The 22,008-nt window shown below is 32.7% G+C and overlaps 2 protein-coding genes across 2 annotated transcripts in view; one reads left to right on the top strand and one right to left on the bottom strand.

Moving 5' to 3' along the window:
* Positions 1–3,817, bottom strand: part of LOC131955741 (palmitoyltransferase ZDHHC5-B) — a 12,572-nt gene extending 8,755 nt beyond the window's left edge. The window contains exons 1-2 of the mRNA XM_059319978.1: positions 3,406–3,817; positions 598–716 (exon numbers count right to left, since the gene is read on the bottom strand). Of these exons, the coding sequence (XP_059175961.1) occupies positions 598–716; positions 3,406–3,497 (211 nt within the window). The 5' untranslated portion in view covers positions 3,498–3,817. The remainder of the gene's footprint in view (positions 1–597; positions 717–3,405) is intronic.
* Positions 3,810–22,008, top strand: LOC131955742 (uncharacterized). Its single transcript, XM_059319979.1, has 13 exons — positions 3,810–3,949; positions 8,976–9,197; positions 9,338–9,403; positions 9,869–10,076; positions 10,429–10,541; positions 10,816–10,947; positions 11,252–11,449; positions 12,371–12,441; positions 12,628–12,726; positions 12,921–12,994; positions 15,679–15,833; positions 18,589–18,681; positions 18,882–22,008. The coding sequence occupies exons 2-13, from the start codon at positions 9,021–9,023 to the stop codon at positions 18,981–18,983; spliced, it is 1,488 nt and encodes a 495-aa protein (XP_059175962.1). The 5' UTR covers positions 3,810–3,949; positions 8,976–9,020; the 3' UTR covers positions 18,984–22,008.

The raw sequence follows: 22,008 nt of genomic DNA, 5'->3' as shown, positions 1-22,008 counted from the left end.
AATGTTAGCCACTATATTTACTATGTGACCATAAACTACACAAAAAAACATGCCTTGTGTTTTAAAATCAAACAAAAGTAAGACCAACCACTTACAAACTGATAGATCTTTATGTAATTTAAACTATTTATAAATGAAATGGTAGAGCCAAGAATCTTTTGATTCCTATCTTCAAGTTTGTGGAATGTCCCAAATTCTACTGAGCTATTTATTTTTACTGGGAAGGTAAAAGTGGGTGTGATACTGACCATATAATCACATGGCACAGCAACAGGGGAAATATGAACTTTTTTACTTTCTAATGGACCTTTATAAACAATCTTGAAACAATGCTAATAATTTGGTAACCCATTATAAAACTAGCTGTTTTCAACAGATATTTTTGGAACCTTAGGCCTACACTGTGTTGATGTTAGAACCCCTACAGTGGCTTTCCACATGGGCTATTACCACCAATAAATATTAGGCCCTACTGCAGGTTTAATTTAATTTTTAATTCAAATAACATTTAGGCTACTTAAGCATTTCTAAGCAAGATGCTTTTTAAAAAATTTGCAACTGTAAAAAAAGATAAACATTACTGTCTTAAAAATATACCTCTAGGAAATATTCCTGGATCCATAAAAGTAGATAGGCACAGGTTGAGCATCATAAACATTGTTATCACTCCCTGAACAACAGGAAAAGCAAAACTGTACTCTATCAAATAACGACAGCTGAAATGTGAAACAACAAACCATTTAATTATGTCAGCTTATAGCCAGTTGTCTTAGTTATCAATTATGAATAAGTGAATTATTAACATATATTAATATTAAGACAGCAAAATGACCATGGCATGGCAATGAAACTGAATGAAGCATAATTTTACAAATTTAATAGAGTAGAATACAGTCTAACTAAACAAATGATGTATTAGATCTAGCCTACTTTATTAATACTTAAGTCTAGGCTAATGATAATGACTAAAGAATAAAAAACTACATACATCAGCTGCTATTGATTATGAATGAAAAAAAGATTCTAGTGTCTAGGCCAAGAAGAGGGGCTAGTCCACTGCAGCTAACCATTAGGACCCATTTGAAATGGCCATTTGTGTTGGAATGTTTTTTATAGTTTTTTTTAGTATTCATGTATTGATGTTTAGTGGATCTATATTCTATCTAGAATCTAGATCTCTAGTATAGTGTAGTTAAGTGTAGTGATCAAACAAATCATCTTGTTGTTTACATAAATAATTAGATCTATTTGTTTAGTAGTTCACCTAGATCAGTGGCTCCCAACCTTTTTCGAGTGGCGACCCCCTTTTATAAAAAATTAAGTGACCCGCGACCCCCATAGAATTAAAAAGCCGAAATTAGTATGGAAATTAATAAGCACTAAAATAAGATTTTCTAGTATACTTTCAATATGAACTACTCGTGATAACTGTTTTAATAGCATGAGTAAAACTGCATACTATTCACTAAACCTTCGTGGTTAAGTTTTTAATTTTTAAAAAATGTGTTAACGCCAACCTATGTCATTATAATTATCTTAATTTTGTTTTTAATCGAAGAATAGTGTTGAAAATATATTCTCGAAAAGTCAATCAATTTTACGTTTGGGTATCAATGGTGAATAACACCAAAATTGTGTCTGCAGTTTTTCATCTTACATGGAATCATTCTGCAAATCAAAGAATTCATCTTGTAATTCATCGGGAATGCTGGCAACATCAAGGGAAGAAGAGAATGGGTAATGCGTAAATGCAGATTCTTATTTTTTCAGCTCAGAGAAATAGCGATACAGTTCATTTTCAAGAGATTCAAGATGCCCAGAAATCGCTTCTTTCAAAATTTTAATTATCTCACAATCAGATTCATCTACCACACCGCAGAGTTTCTCAAATTTACAATATTTCCAAGATTTGTTTTCTTTGCCGATTTTGCAGCTTTGATAAAAATGCCCCGAGACTATCATGGAAAGTTATAATATTCGTTCATTTTCCCTGAAGCTTCAGGTTAAGCTTATCTTGATGTTCGAACATATCTGCTAGGTTTGATACTCTCTCCAACCACTATATGTCGTTTTAAGTATACCAAAAAGTCTTGTTTCCTTTGCACTCCCAAGAACAATTTGATTTCAGATTTCAATTCAAAAACACAATTTACAACATTTTGTTTGACAGCCAGCGTACTGTAGTGTAGAAGAGCAGAACCTCGTGATCTATATTAATGTTTTTGCTCAGTTCTTTGAAGGCTCCAGATTTTATAAAATTTACGACTTATACTAGCAATGGATTCTTGATGTCGATTGGTTAGGGCAGTGGTTAGGGAGCTAAATCTTTTATGTTTTCTGAAAGCCCGATTTTGAGCTAAACATAGATGGCGCACCATCCGTACAAACCCCCACAGCCGTTCTAACCCAATTTAATCATCCAGTTTCATAAAAGATATTTATTTTCTCCATGCTATCTTCACAAAAGAGCAACTCTTTTATCTTTGCTATCATCCGCATGAATATAGACACAGACCAGCAACTGCGAACACGAACTCACGTCTGTTGATTTATCATCTTGAAAAGCAAACAATGGTGAAAGCTTAGTTTCAATAAAAATGTGTTATTTCACATTTACGTACAAGCAGCGTTTGATGAGATTCTCTCCTATTGTTTATTTGGGAGAATGTTTACACCGGTGTCCGATAATGGAATCTTCTTTAAAAAAGGGGTGTTAGGTTACTGGTAGTTAACTAAATACACTCTTGGCAGGCTAATGTCAATGCTAACCCTGTCCCTAACCCTAACCTCACCCCTGGTCCTACCATACGCCTAACCCTAATTAATTTCTAACCATAAAATAAGACAAGATTACAATACTACTAACAACCCAACACCCCTTTTTAAAAGAAGATTCCATTATCGGACACTGGTATCTATAATCATCCGTTTATTTTTTATTTTTGCTTGGCATTTTCTATCGCGACTTCATTTGATGCTTGCACTAATGCTGGTGAAAACTTCCTGTTCGATCAAGTCTCTGGCGTTAGCTTCTTATTGACGAAAGAACTCTGTATATTTTTTGGTGTGTTCCGAATGACTCATCTCAAATGACGTTTTAGTTTTGAAGATTTCATAGATTCGTGACTGAGAACAACTTTGTACAGTGCGCTTTGTTTCTTCTCTATTACATTTCCAGTGATGTTAATGAATCTGAATTTCAAAAATTCTTCTAAATATTTGTTTTGTTTCAAATTACTAAGGTTTAGTATACCAGTTGGCGACCCCCGAGAAAGACCCCCAGGTTGGGAACCCGTGACCTAGATTAAGTAAAATATAAAAATAATGAATAGGCCTACAATTATTAAAATTATTATGGCTTTGCATTTTGCGAGTTTTTATTCAAAATTAAAAATTCTAACTTACACAAACGCGAAGTACAGAGCCGTACACACGATGATTAGTGACCATGCACATGTTGCAGGTATAATCTTCGTGGAAAGCTCACACTTAGGCATGATTATGAGGTAGTCAAGGCATAATCACAATTGTTACAGGAACAATATCCTGATAAACTTCGATTCGTCGTCGTTTTCAGACATTACTTTTTCCGATTTTCCGGGGTACATAGCCAACCTGACAACGAACTTACGACAATATATACGCTAAAGAAATATTAAATACGACAACTATGTAAAAGATACATAATATGAAATAAAATTCCGAACAAAATAATTAAGCAATTAAATTAGACACCCGTGGTACTTTTATAAAGAATTCGTTATGAACATTAATTAAAAGATCATGAGGACAAGAATGTGTAAGAATACATAAACCTGTTGTCCTATCTTTCGCGCATGTCCCATTCAATATCCGGTTTCAATCCATTATGGCCACCAAACAACATCAACAAACATTGTACTTTCATTTGTCACACATATTTTGGATATATTAAATAACGATTCATGAGGTAAAATGCATAATCAGTGTCCTGAACTCTTTAGTTTTTAATTACTCAAATGCTACTTTAAATACCTCTTATATGGTCCGTAAAATTGAGGTTTAGACTAGCACTCAGGCCTTGGCGTAAATCCGTTGAAGACTGAAGTAAAATAACTAAAAATTAAATTTAAACTGTCACTTAAAGTAAGTGACTTATTCTATTAGATTATAAATAAATATAGATCTAGACCTAGCTCTAATTGTCGTCTTAGGGCTTAGGGCATTGTTTGTTAATTTAGACTAAATTATTCTAAATAATGTGCTTTAAAGTTTTACCTTTTAATGTAGATTCAACATTACTACAAAATCCCACAACAATGTCCTACTTTCAAACTACTTTGTTTGGCAGAATAATGGTTTATTAAATCTTATTTGAAAAAAGAAAAAAAAAGTAGATCTAGCCAGAGGATGATTATATAGATCTAGAGGAGCTTACACTTTTCGGACACACATAGCGAAAAAACGCAACGTAAAAATTCCATGCGGTCTCATTCAGTAACCGCTTAACATAGAAAACAAAAAAAAGTATCATATCTATCCGCAACCATTCTACTTTAATAATGTGTGTGTCATTTTGTATTCATACGCATAGAACTTAAGCTATTCTTGTTATAGTGACTGGGGGGTCTTAACGTGTGTTCGAACACATGTAATACAGTTTTACATGTGTTCGGACACCTTTACCCGTCATCGGACATAGCACTTTTTGTTCATTTAGAATAATTTAAAGTCAATTTAATGAATAAAAACATATATTATATGCATTTATATTGTGTTATTGATTGTTTGTGAGGTAATTTTAATAGTATAAAACCTTTTTCCCACACTTCCAAAGTTCATCCCATTCAGCCATTGCGGCTCGCGCAGTACGCTGCTAAGCCAGCCAGGTCACATGATTCCCCCTCCTCTTTCGCATTCCACTGCCTTCTTGACCTTATTTTGACCCTTTCCCTTCAATAACCAGCCCCTTTTATGCTCTAAATTCTTATTTAATAATATTTTTGTGTTGCTGTCCGGTCCCATGTAAGGCCAAATAAGTTAGCGAACACCCCTTTTTTATTGTTCAAGCACGAAAAAACCCATTAACCTTGACATTTACGATGTTCCATACATATATAGAAGCTATTTATAGTGTAACCTTTTAGCTAAGCATTGATTGGTTCAAGTTTTGCCCCTAAGTCCAACCCTAGGTCACTTCATCCGGCTGGTGTAAAAATAGAAATGTGCGTACCATGCAACGTTAAAAAATTTCTAAAAATGATTCTTGAGAAAGGAAACGGAAGTACTTGACACGGAAGTGTTCATAAATGAACAGTTTACGTGCAGGCGCCGTGGTTTCGCGTGAGACATGCTAATTAAAGTTTCTATGAGCCAAAAACCGACGAAGTGTTCGGTCCTACGTAATTTTTGGTGTGTGTCCGAAAAGTGTAAACTCCTCTAGATCTAGAGTAACTTGGCCTGGCCCGACTACGCGCCTCGAAATGAACAACTCCGTAACTCTCACTTTGAATACTAATTGTAGGTACTCCAAACTGCCGAAAATCGAGGTTTCTGCTCATTTTCTTTACTTTTTCACTACTTTCCATCACAAAGTTCTCCCATAAAAATTAAGCGTATACTAATAAAAATGGTATGGTTAGAAAGCTTAACTTAAGCTCTACAATAATGTGTTGTTTGTTTTTATATTGGTAAAGGAAGAATACATGTTTTTGTAGCTTGAAAAACATCACCGCAACGATTTTTATCGGCAAAATGACAGACCCGTTTTTACCCCTATCGCATTCTGACGCTTTGCGCTTCGGCGCCACGTGACGTATGAATTCTAAACATAGCTTATCGTACGCAGGATTGAATGACCTTTAGTCTCGTATAAAATGTTAACAAATTATTTTAGTAAAAACGGTTTAATTCTCAAATTTTCTACGAAAAATTGAATTTTCACCAAAATCCACTAAAAATACAAATTTTCTACTAGCATGGTTAGAAAGATCGTCCATTTTTCTATTTAAATGCGAAACTATCTTTACAATATCAAAGATGGCGCGAATGGCAAAGCGCGATAACGAAACCATGTGTAACTCCCGTTCGCCGACGCGATCACGAAATTTTTTACAAAGAAAATAAAAGCCCGGCCCGGATCAGACCCCTGACGTGTTTGAATAGAAATCTATTTTTTCTTACGCATTATATCACAATAAAAACAGTTCAATATTAAAAAGAATACAATAAAATATGAAAATATTTAAGTATTTATAATTTAAAACTAAACTTTATCTGTAAAATTTGAATATATTTAGTAAAAGGTCATGCTGACCTAGTTTTTCGACCGGCAACGTTTCGAGAGAAAACTACAGAAAATTGCGATAAAAACGCTAATAAGAACTGATTATCCGATTTAAAATGTCCAAACTATCTGCTAAATATATAATTCGATTAGTCTTTACAGTTATGGGTATACTTTATCACACTGTGTTTCTTTTTTCTTCATTTACGGGTCGTAATTTGCTAAAAATAAGTCTAAAATAGGTTGTCTATTTTTAATCTCGGCCCGATTTTAATCCTGAAATCGTGCATTTTTATTAACGTTTTTCAGCGATCTAACACTAAATTATTTCACTGAGAATGTTTCTTTTTAAATGTAGATTAACTGTAGTTACAAATAAATAACTTTTTCTATATATCTGTTAAGTTTTAGTAATTCTTTGTCAATTAAAAAAAACTGACTTAAAGCCGTGTTGAGGTATAAAATGTTCACCCCCACCTTATTTTCTCAAATCTGGACATTTAACTGCATGATTTATAGCACTCAATTTAATTTACATAATTAGGTAACATTTTCCCCTTTAAATCGATATAAAGGTGATTATTGTGCATGCAATAGAAGAGTTTTAGTGGTTTTGTGAAAGTTGGTGATTTTTTAGTTTTTTTTCGCCCTGTCAAATTTTTGGTAAATATGGTGTAGTACGATTTTTAAGACAAAAAACGTTTATCTTTAACTTGTTATACTAGTTTGAAAAAAATTGAGACTACAATCTATCTACTCTTTTATTGGAATTAAGTTAGAGAATGGGTATAGCTGCTATAGTTTTTGAGATAATCGGTGCTAAAGTCGGGTCCTCATGAGGCCGTAAAAGGTAAAAAAAAACGCGTGTTTCTTAAGCGCATAACTTTTTTTCTAATTGTCCCACAGACATAAAGTTGGTATCCATGTTCTTAGAATTATTAGTACTATGCAGAAAAACCAAAGCCATTATTGTGTGACTGATTTGAAAAATCCGTTTGGAGTACCTACTAATTGCACTGTTATTTGAATGTTTTATACAGAAACATTATAATTGGTAGCAAATATGTCCATTTATAAGTCCATTTATATCTAACTTTGATCCATTGAATTACCCACAATGGGATATGAGCAATTAAAAGCAACCCGTCATGTAGGCGGCCATTTTTATGTTGCCGGGACAAGCAAAGCCTCCTCCCGACTTAGCGTCTTTTTAAAACAATGTTTATTTTTTTTTCAGAAAAAAATGATTTGAAATTGAATGGGATAGGCTACAGAACATATATTTTTTATAAAAAATGCTATTTTCTTTACTAAATAAATTTTTTTTTGGGGTAGTCGTAAGGAGGATGAAAATTTACATGTTTTGCCTGGAAACGATTACCTATAGTAAACCATACCAGAGTAATTATTCAAGCATTTTATTGAGAAGAGTTATCTCCCCTACTATTTTTTCCCCATTGTTATAAATTATATTATTTTTGTCATTTAAAAACAAATACACACTGAAACACAAAACTAAACACATAAAATATTAATAGTACAAGATTATTTATTCAACTGAGCAAAAAATGACTTAGTCGGATGGAGGAAAGACCAGTCGTTTGGAGGCAAAACCGGGAAAATTGTTGTCGGGTCCAGGACGACTGGGTAGTCTGTTTCGGGGGCATATATTTAAAAGTTATATTGCGAATGGAAAAAAGGGAATACATATTTTTATTCTTCTTTGGATGGAGAGTATTTCTATGCTTTGGTTTTCATTCTATGTCAAATACTGAAATAGTAACGAAATTAGGTGTCTCGAACCGGAAAGGAGTCTCCGTTTCGGGCTAAGGGTGTCCGGGCCTGGTAAAGTTACTCTAGATACCTTTGTCCGATAATAGACTATTTCATAAAATAGGTGTGTTGGGTTGTTAGTAGTATTGTAATCTCGACTAATTTTATGGTTAGAAATTAGGGTTAGGCATATGGTAGGACCAGGGTTAGCGTTAGGGACAGGCTTAGCATTGACATTAGCCAGCCATGTATATATTTAGTTAACTACCAGTAAATATTCTCCCGATCAAGATTTAGAAATCAAGATCTAAAATCTAGAGCTAGTAGTAAGTAGGCCCTAACAATTCTTGCTAAATTTTAATTTTGATTCATTTTTTTCAATTTAAGCAATACCAAATGAAATCTAGAGATGTAAATCTAGATAATCTATCTCTTAGTCAAACCGATTAGACTTGAGTTTAGACACTTAATTTGATAGTTCTTGATTACTTAATTTGATTACTTTTGGTAATCTATCGTTTTAGGTGCGTAAAATAGGCCAAGGCTAGTAATGTGAAAAAAAGTTGCCTCGTTTTTTTGGCTTTAATTATTAATACAAGTAGGCCTATAGTGAGATGAAAGGTTGATAATTAGGCTTCAATTAGCCTAATTATGCTGGAAAAATAGGCTGCAAATGATTGTAAATTGAAAAAACAAATCATAATTTTAATGACACAGAGCCTACTTTCTTACAGCTTGCATGCCCATAGCAATGAGGTTACGTCTAAAAAAAAATGTGTTGTTTGAGTGGGAGACGTATTTCACTCCATGTGAGCAGCTTAATTTAATTTTCACAGAAAGGCCAATCTAATATTGACACACCGTTCCCTTATGTTTTGACAACAGTCGTCTCATATATCAAAAGTTAAAATAATGTAAATTTTTATCTGAAAAACAGTTTAGCAAAAAGGTGGTAGAAACTTTGAATCTAGGAGAGCTGACAATGGGAAATCAAATTGTTCGAAAAAAAGGCACTCAGTCAAATGAGGATGAACCTTCTAGTCCAGGCTATTCCAGTACTGGTGATGTTACGTCCGATGGATCTGAAACTGATCAAACACAATTAAGTAGGAAAAAAAGTAAAAAATTCCAGACAATTGCACTAATTAAACTTTTTGAGGTAAGCATAGAAAAAGTTATTACATTAGAGCTCTCTATTACAAAGATATTTAATTAAACTAATAAGAAAATTTTAAATTTATTTAGCATTCATACTTGTTGTCTATTGAAAGATATTATTTGTTTTTATTTTTTACACAGAAACTTGAACTTACAGCAGATGGGGACAATGCTCACCCTGGAGAACTCACAAGGGCAACATTTGAGGTTAGAAATAGTTGTTACTGTCAGTGATTGCCAGGCGAAGGCGGGGGTGCGGACAGCATTAGGTGACACCATTTAGGAGGGTGACACCAAGACTAAGAAAATTTATTATGTATAGAAGAAAATGCTTTATGCTAGTTCAATTGAAAATTATAGTTAAAAAAAGTATTTTACCTACAAATTGGCTATCTCGACAAGTTATAGGCTCACTACTCAAATATAGACTCACTACGGAGAAAACACAATGCTACATCCAGCTATATTAATAACCGACTATGGATAAACATCATTATTATTAACTTTGCACACTTTAAAGCTATCAACCGAGCGGGGGTGGGTGGTGAAACCAACTGCTAAATTTACAGAGGAAATAAAAGTTTAATTGAATATTTTCAATAACTTATAAGTCAGGCAAGTGCTGTGTTTAGTTTAAGTTATGCTCATTGATCATACGTTTTATTCTTCCAGGATGCTTTTCATGGGCCTTTGTCCAAATTTGGAAAATTAATGTATTTACAAATGACAACCAACAGCTCAACAACAAATAGAGAAAGAATTACCAAAGAACAGTTTGTGAAGGCTGGGCGAGAAATCCTAAAAATGTTTGATGAGAAAGTCATTGTCAAATATTACTTTTATTTATTTGCTTCTTCTAGGGATCAAATGAACAAAGAAGGTAACTGGTTTTTTTTTTTACAGAACACTCGCTTAATTAATTTACTCACCTTTTTTCTGTTATTTATCAAAGTATTGACTAGTTTTGTGGAAAATATTTTCTTTGGTACGGTTTTTCTAAAAACTTAGTATTCTTTACTTTGTTGTCTACTCTTTAGTTTTATTATTGCTATTTATCATCTTAAAAGGTTGTGTTAATTACCTGATTGTCATGGTTCTCCCTTTCTCAAATTTTACAAAGTAATTTTATGCCCTCAAGGATAATTAAAACAATTTACAGACACTAGCTTGTGCTCTGAGATGGAATTTATGTTGGCAATTAAATCCATGTTTTAATTTTCATCTATCCTCAGAGGCAAGACAGATGTTTGAAATATCTTTTGCACTTACATTGTCCCTCTCTAAAATTTTGTACCAAGAAGATGAACGAGATCCCCGTGTATTTACAGCAATGGTGACTGGTTTGGTAAGTTTTTAATCATGTTTTATAACTGATAATCGCTTATCATTACAAGTTCACTCATTAAATTTTTGCTAGTGATTTTAAATTTATAACACTAGTTATGAACCTTAATTAAAATTATAGTTTGAAATATTATTTTCTTTTCTCAGTAATGCTTATGTTGCAAATGCAAAGACATACAAAGATAAATTACTGCAACAGTAGAATTTTGACTTAATTAAACAATACATGATTTTCTCTTCAATTATAAAGAAAGTTGACTGTTTACTCCTTGTAGTTTGGAATCAACAATGAAATAAACTTTGATGAATTCAACAAATGGTTAACTGAATCCTGTCCACACCTTTTTCACTGTGTCCATAACTGGGTTTGTCAAATTTTGACAGGCTCTTCTCTTCCATCAGAAATGGTTAGATATTACTTTTATTAATTAAACTTTTGTTATATTTTACAGTAATTTTTTTTCTTAAAAAGTATTATTTAAAATATTTATTACGAAATGTAGCTTTGAAACACTATATCAGTGTTTTTACAAGTATTGTATGTTAAAAACATTTATTGCTGTTGAATGTTTAACAGCCTTACATTTTCTTAACTAAATATCTATTATTATTTGTTTTTTGCCAGTTGTTATGATTTATTGCTTTAAAATTTACACTTGTGGCGTTAATGAGATTAGTTGGTTTAGAAATAAATATATGTCATTGTTTCAGGAAATGGCACGTGTCCCTCACCTTGAAGGCCTAACAGCTGGTAACAATTGTACATCCATGGCAATACTGTGGCTGTTGTCGCTGACTCTGCCTCCTGTTTATACAAAACAGCCAGAGCCTTACAGACCTGATGGGGCCTCAGCATCTTCAGCCACCAAAGACCCCATGTGGACATCATTATTGTTATTAAGAAAAATTGCAAGTTATTTGTTTGTATTTGCTTATTTAAATTTATAATCAATTTCATTTTATTAAGTTTATTAGCTATTCTAGCAACAAATTATTTGTATTATAAGTTAAGAACAAAAATTTAGGTTTTAAATTTTATATTAGTATTTTTAGGTTTGCATGGCTCCTTTTCAAATGTCTAGACCAGGGGTCTCCAAACTACGGCCCGCGGGCCGGATGCGGCCCTCGAGGTCTTCTGATCCGGCCCGCGAAGATCTTTTTTTCCACGAAAAAAATGAATGTTGAAGGTTCAAAGAAGGGCGGGTGGGTTTATTACTATTTACCCAAGGAAGACTTTCCTAATATTAAAACTTTTGCATCAAAATACTTTCCAAATTTTAGGACAACATACAACCTTTATCAAGAATGAAGTAGGCCTACATGAAGAACAATTTTAGAACAAACTTGGACCTCAAATGTGTGTTGTCGGTCCCCGACAGTGTTTCTTTCAGACGTTTATCTCGGGTGGGGGGCACTTGAAATGTGTATGTATATATATATATATATATATATATATATATATATATATATATATATATATATATATATATATATATATATAAATATACCCATTATAATTCCGTTGGGGGGGGGGAGGGGCGCCGCCACCCCAAAGAGATGCCTGGAAGAAACTCTGGCCCCCGAACTTATATTTGATAGTTAATGCGGCCCTCGGGCTGAAAAGTTTGGAGACCCCTGGTCTAGACTATTAGCATTCACTGTTTGAAACAATGTCAGTGTTTCTCCCAAATAAATGTCAAAAAGAAGTGTTAGAATGTATGTTTTAGTGGGTTTTTGGGCACTACTTTAAATAATCTGGGTTTTTTTTTCTTTTTTACTGGATTTAAAGTTTGGGTTGCCCCTAATTTTATTTTCGTAATTCTCTTGTAGGCTAGATTACCAGAGGTTAACAGTTGGAAACTGTTGTACAATTCTGATAACCATGGGATGTCAATTAACAGGTAAAAAAAAATCAAGTAGTATAAATGTATCTGCTTTAATAAAATGTCAGGTTAAAATAAAAGATTTACTGTAAAAATAAGATTCTTCTTATAAATAGATTTTTTATCAAAGAAAAAGGTTTTAGATAATCATTAATAAAAAGGTTCCTTTAATTACATTTTAAAAGAGTTCATTTTCTATTAAAGATTCAACAACCATGTGTCATCATACCATGCACCCACAGTAACATTTTTTGCTTTTGAGGGTAGAAATCTCTACTGCCTTGCCATCGACAGAGGATGGTCGTAAGTAGTATTGTGGGAAAAGACGCTAATTTTTAAAAATTTCAGATTTTTATCTTTCGTAATGGAATAAATTTATTTTTCTTCAATTCTTTTTACTTTAGTATTGATTCTTATTTTAAAACATTTACTTGTATAGACCTAATTTAATTACAAGATGTTTACCAATTTATAAATCACATATTTTTGCTCCTTAGGGAGGGGCCAAATAAATTTGGTGGTGTAGACTGCCGGTTGATACAGCTGTTACCTGTATTTAGAGTTACTCAAGGTATGTCGCATGTTAGTAACACAAACTGTACAATTTGGTTGAAGGCTTATAATAATTAGCAGTATTTTATATAATTTATATAACCACATTTGAATTTCCTAATTATGGCCTTTTTCTTTAAAATGAATAGATACGACTAAGCTAGTGTGAATTCCTTGAATAAAAATACTTAAACTTTGCAGTCAATGTTCCCTCTAAGGACCAAGAGTGTGTGTGCAAAAAATATGTTGTGTGCGCAGTGCTAAAAATGACTTGGGCAAGCTTATATGTATTTTTAGTCTTGCAATTAAGCATAATAATGAAGGCATGCATTTTGATAAATTAATAGTATAATGTGTGTGACTAATGAAACATATGTAATTAAATGGAGATAAGAATACCATCAAAATAAAAATAAAAACTAATAAAAACTTTCAGAGTTATACTTAGACAACAAGCTATATGGTCGACTTACTATGTTAAAGTAAGACAGTCATATGGTAATAATGCTAATACCATAACGGTAATACAAACACAATAGTTAAACATATGCAACATTTAATAAAGCTGACTTAAAAACAAATATTAGCTAACCTTTCAGGGGCATTTATTGCAATTTCTCGCGTCTAACCTTGCATTGCTTCCACACCTTATATGCTTTGTTTAAATCCACATCCTCTCCAGCATTTAGATATAATTTAATTTGCATTAGATTCTCCAAATGTGTGGCTTCAAGTCTATTTTGTGCTTGCACTTTTATTATGTTAATACGGCTAAAACCTTGTTCGTAATCAGCACTGCATGCTTGGAAGGTACAATAGTGTCACTTAACTTTGCCAGTGAGCTAAATTTTGTTCTTTGTTTTGACAAATCTTGATATTCAGACATATAATTTACAGAAACAGATTTGAGTTTTTCGCTTTATTGAAATTTGAAGTCGTTGTATTGGGTGGTAATTAACTGATCATTTGTTGTACGTAACCCGTCTTTGTACTTTACGCACAGTTCTTTGATATCTTTGACGCCAAACTCAAATGCACATTTTTTAAACCTGTAGAATAAAAAAAGATGACCAAAACTGCAGTTCATCTCCTGGAAACCTAACATTTAAATGGTCGCAGACTGATTGTATGTACTGTGTGGTTTGCCTTGTATCGATTCTTTCATTTAACTCACAGTTTTCTTGCCTTTAATGTTCAGTGTAGTGCTGTGTTACGGCTGTCTCCAGAGCTAAGGCATCACTTACAGTAAGCTAAAAAATTTTTTTTTTGAATACAGAATTGACTGGACGAAATTTAAAATAAAGGATTAGCATTTTATGTACTGTTATGCCATCAACTATAAGCGTGTGGAATGATGCTGCTCGAAGTTCTGTCAGTATGTTCTTTACAACAACCTCGCTGATTACTTGAACAAACTCAAAGGCGTATTCCTTACTTCGCCAACTGTCTGGTATAGAAACATACTTCTCCATGTGGTTATGAATCAGTTGTACAGACAGCATCGAGGCGTTCATCCTTATGGTAAGAAGAACATTATCCGTTAGGATTCGAACTTGATCCTATTTGACCGCTGGTGCTCATTTTGTTCAATTAGTTCTCCTCGCTCAGTGTAAGTTTATACCAGCAGACGTTTAAGGACAGTTCCATGTGAGCGGTTGTACACAATCGCAACATTTTCTACGTGAACACGAGACAATAAATGACGTTTACAGTAGTCAAGCGCCGATGATTCCCAGAGCTTTCCTGTGACCAATTCGTTGCTCTTGTTGGTTTTGTTACAAGTAGTAGCAGCACAGAACTTACACTTCAGTCCAATCTCATCTGAATATTCGTAGATGCTTTCTAATTCAACCGAAACATTCTTTGATCTGGCGTATCGGTTGTTACTTTAACTTTGAGCCATTCCAGTTTAAACGAATCTATCGCTTTTTTTTTGTGCCACATTGTTGTACTGCTTGTTACACATTTTTCTTTTCAACATTTTCAAATAGCACAGAGTAGTAAACTTTTATTCCTTATTTACCAAACCAGTCAGTGAACACTGAAACAGTTCGATCCAGGTGCACGTAATAATCCCAAGAACTGGATATATAGTATATAAATCCTTAAACCAAACAAAGCAAAAACACATCCACCTTTAGTAAAGTAGATTTTGCATCTGACTTGGGTAAACCGTCATAGTATCAGGAGTTGGGTGGGGGTTGGGAGATGGGGGAGGGCAGTGACAATAGAAAATAAAACCTTGCATGGTCAGCTAGTAGCCGCAATCCCTTTCAGGTGTTCAGTGTCAGCTGTGGTCAGTTTTGGGGTAAACCATTAAATCAAGCAGAGGGAGGGTCACCCAGACATCACATCGGAACCCGCCCGCTCAATTTAGAATTGTCATTAACTGGACCTGTGGTATGACAACCGAGGTCACCCCCTCCCCCAAGTCAATGATACCCTTTGGTTTCTGTTTATGCCCCAAAACACAAAGACTGTTCGTTTAACAAAACAGGCACTAAAAATGTAGCTTAATTCAAGCCACTGACCACAATTTTTCTAGTCCCGATGTTCTGATAATCCGTGTGCGGGGTCAGAAAATGTCTAAGTGGCACATTTGAAAGTACTGCGCTGCCGCGCAGCTTAGAGGGAACACTATTTGCAGTAAATGATTACAACTGTTTTGTATGAATGACTACTTTATAAAATAAATATTTTCAGCTGGTGAGCAAATGGTGAGATGGTCAGAACTAGCAAGAGACATTCCTAAAGGAATTACTATTGGATGCAATGGCAAAACACAAGTTCTGCGATTATCCAATGAATTTGACAAAATTTTTCACTATGAGGTTCCTTGTGAACTCCACAAAATTGAGGTATGGAAATGTCAATAATGGAACTGATTGTTTTATATTTGTAAAAAAATTTTCACTTAAAAGCTTTTGTAAAAACTGAGAACAAAAATGCTATGGTTAGCTGCTGCCTTTGATAAATGCTTTTTTTTAAAAACTTAATTCATACATAACTCAGGGATGTGACTTTTCCGAATTTTAGCGGAAATCCGATTTTTCCGTTTCAGTTGGGTTTTTCCTCCGCTGATTTAATTTTCGCCGAATTTTTCCGCCGACTTTCCATTTTTTGGCGATTTTTTTACGAAGTCTTAAAAATTAGGAAAAAAAACGGAAATGTCTTCTGCGGACAGGGCCGACATGCTCATTCCACTTATTCGTATTTAAATTTAAATCGACAACTACTGTACTTAGGTCAAACTCGAATAGTCGATTGGTCGATTGCGCTAGGTCTGACGGTGCTAGATCAAGATTAAATGTAGATTAAGATTCGGAATTTCGGCGGACTTACGAATTTTTCAAAGCACAATTTTTTAGTCCAAATTTTCCGCTGATATTTTCAGTTAATTATTTATAAAAATAAACCGGGAGTGATCTCCCCTAAACTTTCTCGAATATTCTTATATAAAATAACAGGGGATGGGAACACGGGCTATAGACATGATTTTTAATCCATTTTAAATACTTAAAGTTTTAAAAATAGAATAAAATCTCGTAGACAAATTAATTGCACACCAAGTGAACGCCCAATAAAAAAGCGCATAATAGTGCGCAATATTATTAGTACTTTTAAAATTTACATTAGTTTTTTGAGAAATCGGAAGTAGCGTAAATTACTACTTCCAGTCAACGGAAATTACTCAAAATTTAACAGAAGGTAGAGAATTAGATCTTTTACTTACATGTTAAATTTTATTTATCTATCTGAAATAGTACTCAAGTTATAGGCTTTTGAAAAATTCAAAGTAGGAAAAGTACCACTTCCGGTTATCGGAAATCGCTCAAAAGTTGATATGGATCTACGATTTTGATAAAATACTTATATATGAAATTTCATCAACCTAGCTGTAACGGTACTCAAGTTATCGTGTTTACACACGGACAGACAGACAGACACACAGACAGACACACAGACATACGGACAAGATTGCAAAATTATGTTTTTCCGTATCAGTGAGGTGTAAAACGTCGAGATTTGTAAAAATCTCGATTTTTTTTTTTTGCACTATTTCAAGACTTTCTCTATACTTCGTATAATACGAGAAAGTAAAAACACGGGAATAGGTAATCTAAAATAATGCAGTTATTCAAATGAAACTTAAATCTCTTAAGCCTGGTAATCTAGCTATTTGATATAGCCTAATTTATCTATCGGTATTTTAAACCGCCTAAATCTACAGTTTCTCTCTGATTCTATTTTATTTCGCAATCTCAAATTAATATTGAAATCCTTGCAAAAGGTGACTATGAGGACTAGACTAACCCGCCCCACTTCGTAGCAACGGTGGCTCTTGTGACCTCACCTTGACCCCAAGTACATGTTCGGTACTGCGTGTGGGAAAAAAAATGACGTCACAGTCAATTTCAAATAGCTGTTCCTGCAATGCGTATGCTTCGTAGGCCTAAATATTAAAAAAAAATACTACACTCACAACGTGACTACGACCATGTCTTGTTTGTGGAAGAAAAAATACGTACAGACTGTTTTTAAATTTTTAATAAGGGGTCTTCCATAAATAACGTCACACTTTTAAGATAGTGTAACGTCATATTTTTGTATTTTAAAAAAGTAATGTTCGAAACAGCTGCATTTTAGCCGCTATTACGCGTTTTGAAAAACTGTTGTAAAACATTGTAATAGAGCTTGAATAAAATACCCTTTGTTGGTCGACCTCAGTCAATATTTCAGAAAAAAAATCGATGTTTAAAAAAAATTCAATTCGAGGAGGGGGGGGGGGGGGGGGGGGCATTTGTTGGCTGAGGTGTGACGTCATTATATGGGGGTAGGGGGAGTCTGGCTTTTGTAGGAGAGAGGGGAGGTAAATATCGTCAAAAAAAACTTGGATGACCCCTAACAATTTACAGCTATCCTAAAAAAACATAAATATCGATGTGGCTTGGCTATCAAAATGATTAACTTTGGTTCACACATCAGACCCCTTCTAATTTTAGCTAACCTGGTCCATTTCATTTTTCCATCACATGAACCTAAAACTTTCAAATCATAACTAATCTAAATCTATGTTCTTTACAGTTGAAGACAAATATTTTTACCAATCCAATCTTTAAAAGAATATAAGGCATTAGGCCCCCTATTTAAAATTGAAAACAGGAGTACATCTAGAATGTACACTAGATTAGTACAGTTTAAATGAGCTTAATGGTAAAAAAAAACTTAATTGCTACTTTTGTTGTAATTTTTAAAAAGTTGTTTATAAGGTAAACATTAAATTGCAATTAGACAAGACTTTCAATGTTATTTTAGAGTAACATAAACTTCTTGTATTTAAAATATTAACTTCATTAAACAATTAATTAGTACAGTAACAGTACTATGAAGCTGCTTAACTGCGATAAAAAGTAGATAAAACATATTGAGTTATTATCTGAAGAAAATTTCCTAATTTTTTCTCCTGGTCTGGTCACATCCCTGATAACTGTATACATTAATTAAATTAACCTTTTTTAAATATACATATCCTTTGTCTGCAAACATTTTGAGTTAACATTTTTAGAAAGTTAACGAAGTTTGTATAATTACAAAATACCTATTTGTAAACAGGTCTGGGGATGCGGCACAGAAAATGCATTAAAAGCGCAGGAAAATCAAAGAAAATGGGAGGCGTCAGCCATTAGAAAAGAACAGTCACGAAAGGTAATTTTCAAAAGACTTTAATTCTAGTATTTTAATATACATAGCAGATTTTTTAAAAAATCTAATTATTTTACTTAATATATTTATATTACTTATTTCAATAAATTGTTGCAATTTAAAACTTATCACCATATATTTACGATGCTTGTGATTCCTTGTACAAAACCTGTGCTGTATCAGTATACTCTTGTTTACTGCAGCTGAGGCCTCAGGCATATGGTGAAACATGGGATGATAGCCCAGACAAACAGATTCTACAATGGGGTGGTGTTGATGTTGGAAACCATTCTTATAACCGATGAAGGCTTAGTTTCTACTCTTTTTTTTTTTCAATAAATTTTATCAGTCATATGCATTTTTTTTTACTGCCCATACTATCTTAGGCTTTCAAGACTTTGCTGTAATTAATTTACTTGCTAGATGACCTATGGTTGGATGATGGTATGGTATCTAATTAAAGTTTACTTCATTAAGCCTTGGGGTTGAATTTAAAACAGCTGATACTGTTGATAAACATTTTACTTTTGGCAATATTTGTAAATTTAATTTATTCTTTTAAATAAATGCTGAATATGAGAGACCTATTGTGAACCCTTTACTATCCAAGAATTAGGTCAGGCTTAGTAATATGGTGACATTCTTTGCAAACATATCCACATGCTTTTATAAGTAAAACAAAAAAACATATACAGGAAATAGTTTTATTATGTTTGAGTGTAAATAGCAAAATGATTGGCCAGTAATAAAAAAAACGTATATCTATTATCAAGCTCAGAAAATTGTTTTTTAAATCATGGAATTACTTTATTTTCCTATTGCTATTCTATTAACATAAACTACCCTGGATTCAGCATGAGAAGCATTTTAATTTCACTAATTATACTGCCCCTACATTTTCGACACTTCTAAAATTTGTAGTAAATTAACAGCTTCAGATAGAACAAGAAAAATTAGTAAATGAAATCTATTTTTTCCAGCTTCTGCCAATATCTTAAATTTCTCATAACCATTTAACCTTCCATTACTACATGAAAACAAGTGTAATATACACAGTACTAGTGATTAGAATGGCACTGAGCACCCAAAATCTCTGTGGAAGTGATAGTAAAGGGTAAATTATGCAAAACCTACTGTTACTTTAACTTGATTATGAATAAATAAAGCTGTTTTGATTTTATTCTAATTGCATGTCTTGATTAAAGCATTAAATCAAAATTATACATACATTCAAGGGAGGCAACTACTTTAATCAGGGAGGCAACTACTTAAATCTTAAAAGTCAATCTGTAGGTTTTGCAAGATTTCTCCTGCAGACTGTTTTAGTTGCAATCCTTGTTACAAAATTTAGAACCACATTTTTCTTCAAACCACATCTGTAAATGTATTTTTGATAGCAGATATTGTGATAATGTAAACAGTTAAAGAGTAAGCCAGTAATTGTGTTTATATACAGCACAGATTCTTTGTATAATGTCAGATTTTTATTTTCAAATGGATGAATATTTGTTTCATACCGGTAGTTTCTAATAAAATTATATCTGTAGTGGCAGTCTCAATGCTACCCATTTATATGTAAAATAAATACATGTATAAAGTTTATAGATCTACATTGTAAACCTGTGTGCTCTGTTAATGAACTGGGGACATTTTTGCAGTTGCATTTGTAATCTAGGACAGTCATTTTAACTGATTTTTTTATACAGGGTTGTTATCTCATCTGATGATTGACAACTTCAATTCTTAGTTGCGCTAAGTGTTCTATGTCAAATGCATTTTTTAAATATTCAGCATTTTAACTATCTCAGCATTCCATGAAGCATGTTGAAGTTTTGTTCTTTTTACAATATTTGTTCTGATGCTATGTGGTAAATTGTGATCAAGCTAGATAAAAGTAGGATAGTTATGGTAAAAACTTGATCGTGAAAGGTGTAATTCTTTTATGGTATCTGTCATGCTGTCTTTTTTCTACCTCAAAAAAGAAGACGGACTAAATTGTATTAAATAACTATATTACATTTGTTCATAAATTTTTATCCACTTTCATCTGTTTATAAACAGCTGTATAAGGAATCTTGAAATTAAACAATTTTCAAATACATTATATTGACTTCATGAGCAAAAATAACAGAAAGTAACATTTTAATTGCTAACTAACTTTTCATATTTAGATTATACTGTTTTACATTCATACACATTTTCCCTTGAGTAGTACGAAGAGCATGATAGAAAAAAAAATGTACAAAAGAAGCTAATCTAAAAAAAATTACTCAAATTCATTGGTTAAGTTGTAAATGTAATGTGACCTAACTTTTAAACAGATGAATATACATTTTTTTTTCTCTTTTGATGTTTTAAAAGTTCTCATAATGTAAATATTTTTTTAATGGATGCCTATTTGATTATACTAGAATTCTAGTTAATATAAAATATACATTTGCAATAAATAACATACAACTACCCACCGGCTAATATGTATTGGGTATAGAGGCAGGATGGTTATTAAAAAGTTAAGACACTTTATAAAATAAATTGAATGCTAATCATTCACATAATAAAAAATAATCTAACCTGACCAATATTTAATACCTATCTAATAATTATGTTTTGACATGCTCATTAAAACTCTTTTTGCCGATGACTGCTCTGTTGATTTGAACAAGCATGGCAATATTTTTTTAAAAATCATTCCACTAAGTGTAATCTATTCATTTTGTACTCTAGATATTTTATAATCATTTACTAAAAAAAATTAAGAGAAAATGAATTACATTCCAAGTAACTTTTTTAAATTAGAAGTGGAAAATCTGAGAAAGCAACAGCAGTTGATTGTGGGATACCATCTACTTTGTTCCAAGTGATAATGTAAGCTATAAAATTATATGCTTTCCACTTTATATATTTCTTAGATATAACTTTATACTCACATTTTCTGAAAAGTCACAGAACTGATCATTTTATAATTTGAAGTTTATTCAAGTTAGTGGATTGGTGAAGTGTTGAATTTTATAAAAATAGTTTCAGTTTCTTTTTTAATGTAACATTTAAAAATAACACTTTAAAACTGGGTTTATTGTATCGCAGAAAATAATAATCAAGTGCCTTAAATAGTAAAAAAAAAATTAACATGAATATTGTCATTTATGATTGTTTTAGTTTTTGTGATAGCCATAATAATGCAGGTAATGCATGTCACATGCTTAATATCACTTGACAAAACTGTGAGTACGGCTTAATGGTAATGGTAAATTTTACCTTATTTAATATATCTGTGTGTATCAATAAATAAGCTAGAGCTCTAAAATTATATTTAAATATTGTTAAAATAAT

The sequence above is a fragment of the Physella acuta genome, unplaced genomic scaffold (genome assembly GCF_028476545.2).
Source record: "Physella acuta isolate Inbredline_101_S28 unplaced genomic scaffold, ASM2847654v3 ptg001099l, whole genome shotgun sequence".
Taxonomy (NCBI): Eukaryota; Metazoa; Mollusca; class Gastropoda; family Physidae; genus Physella; species Physella acuta.
Note: the sequence above shows the minus strand (reverse complement) of the source record. Positions and strands in the feature narration are given on the sequence as shown.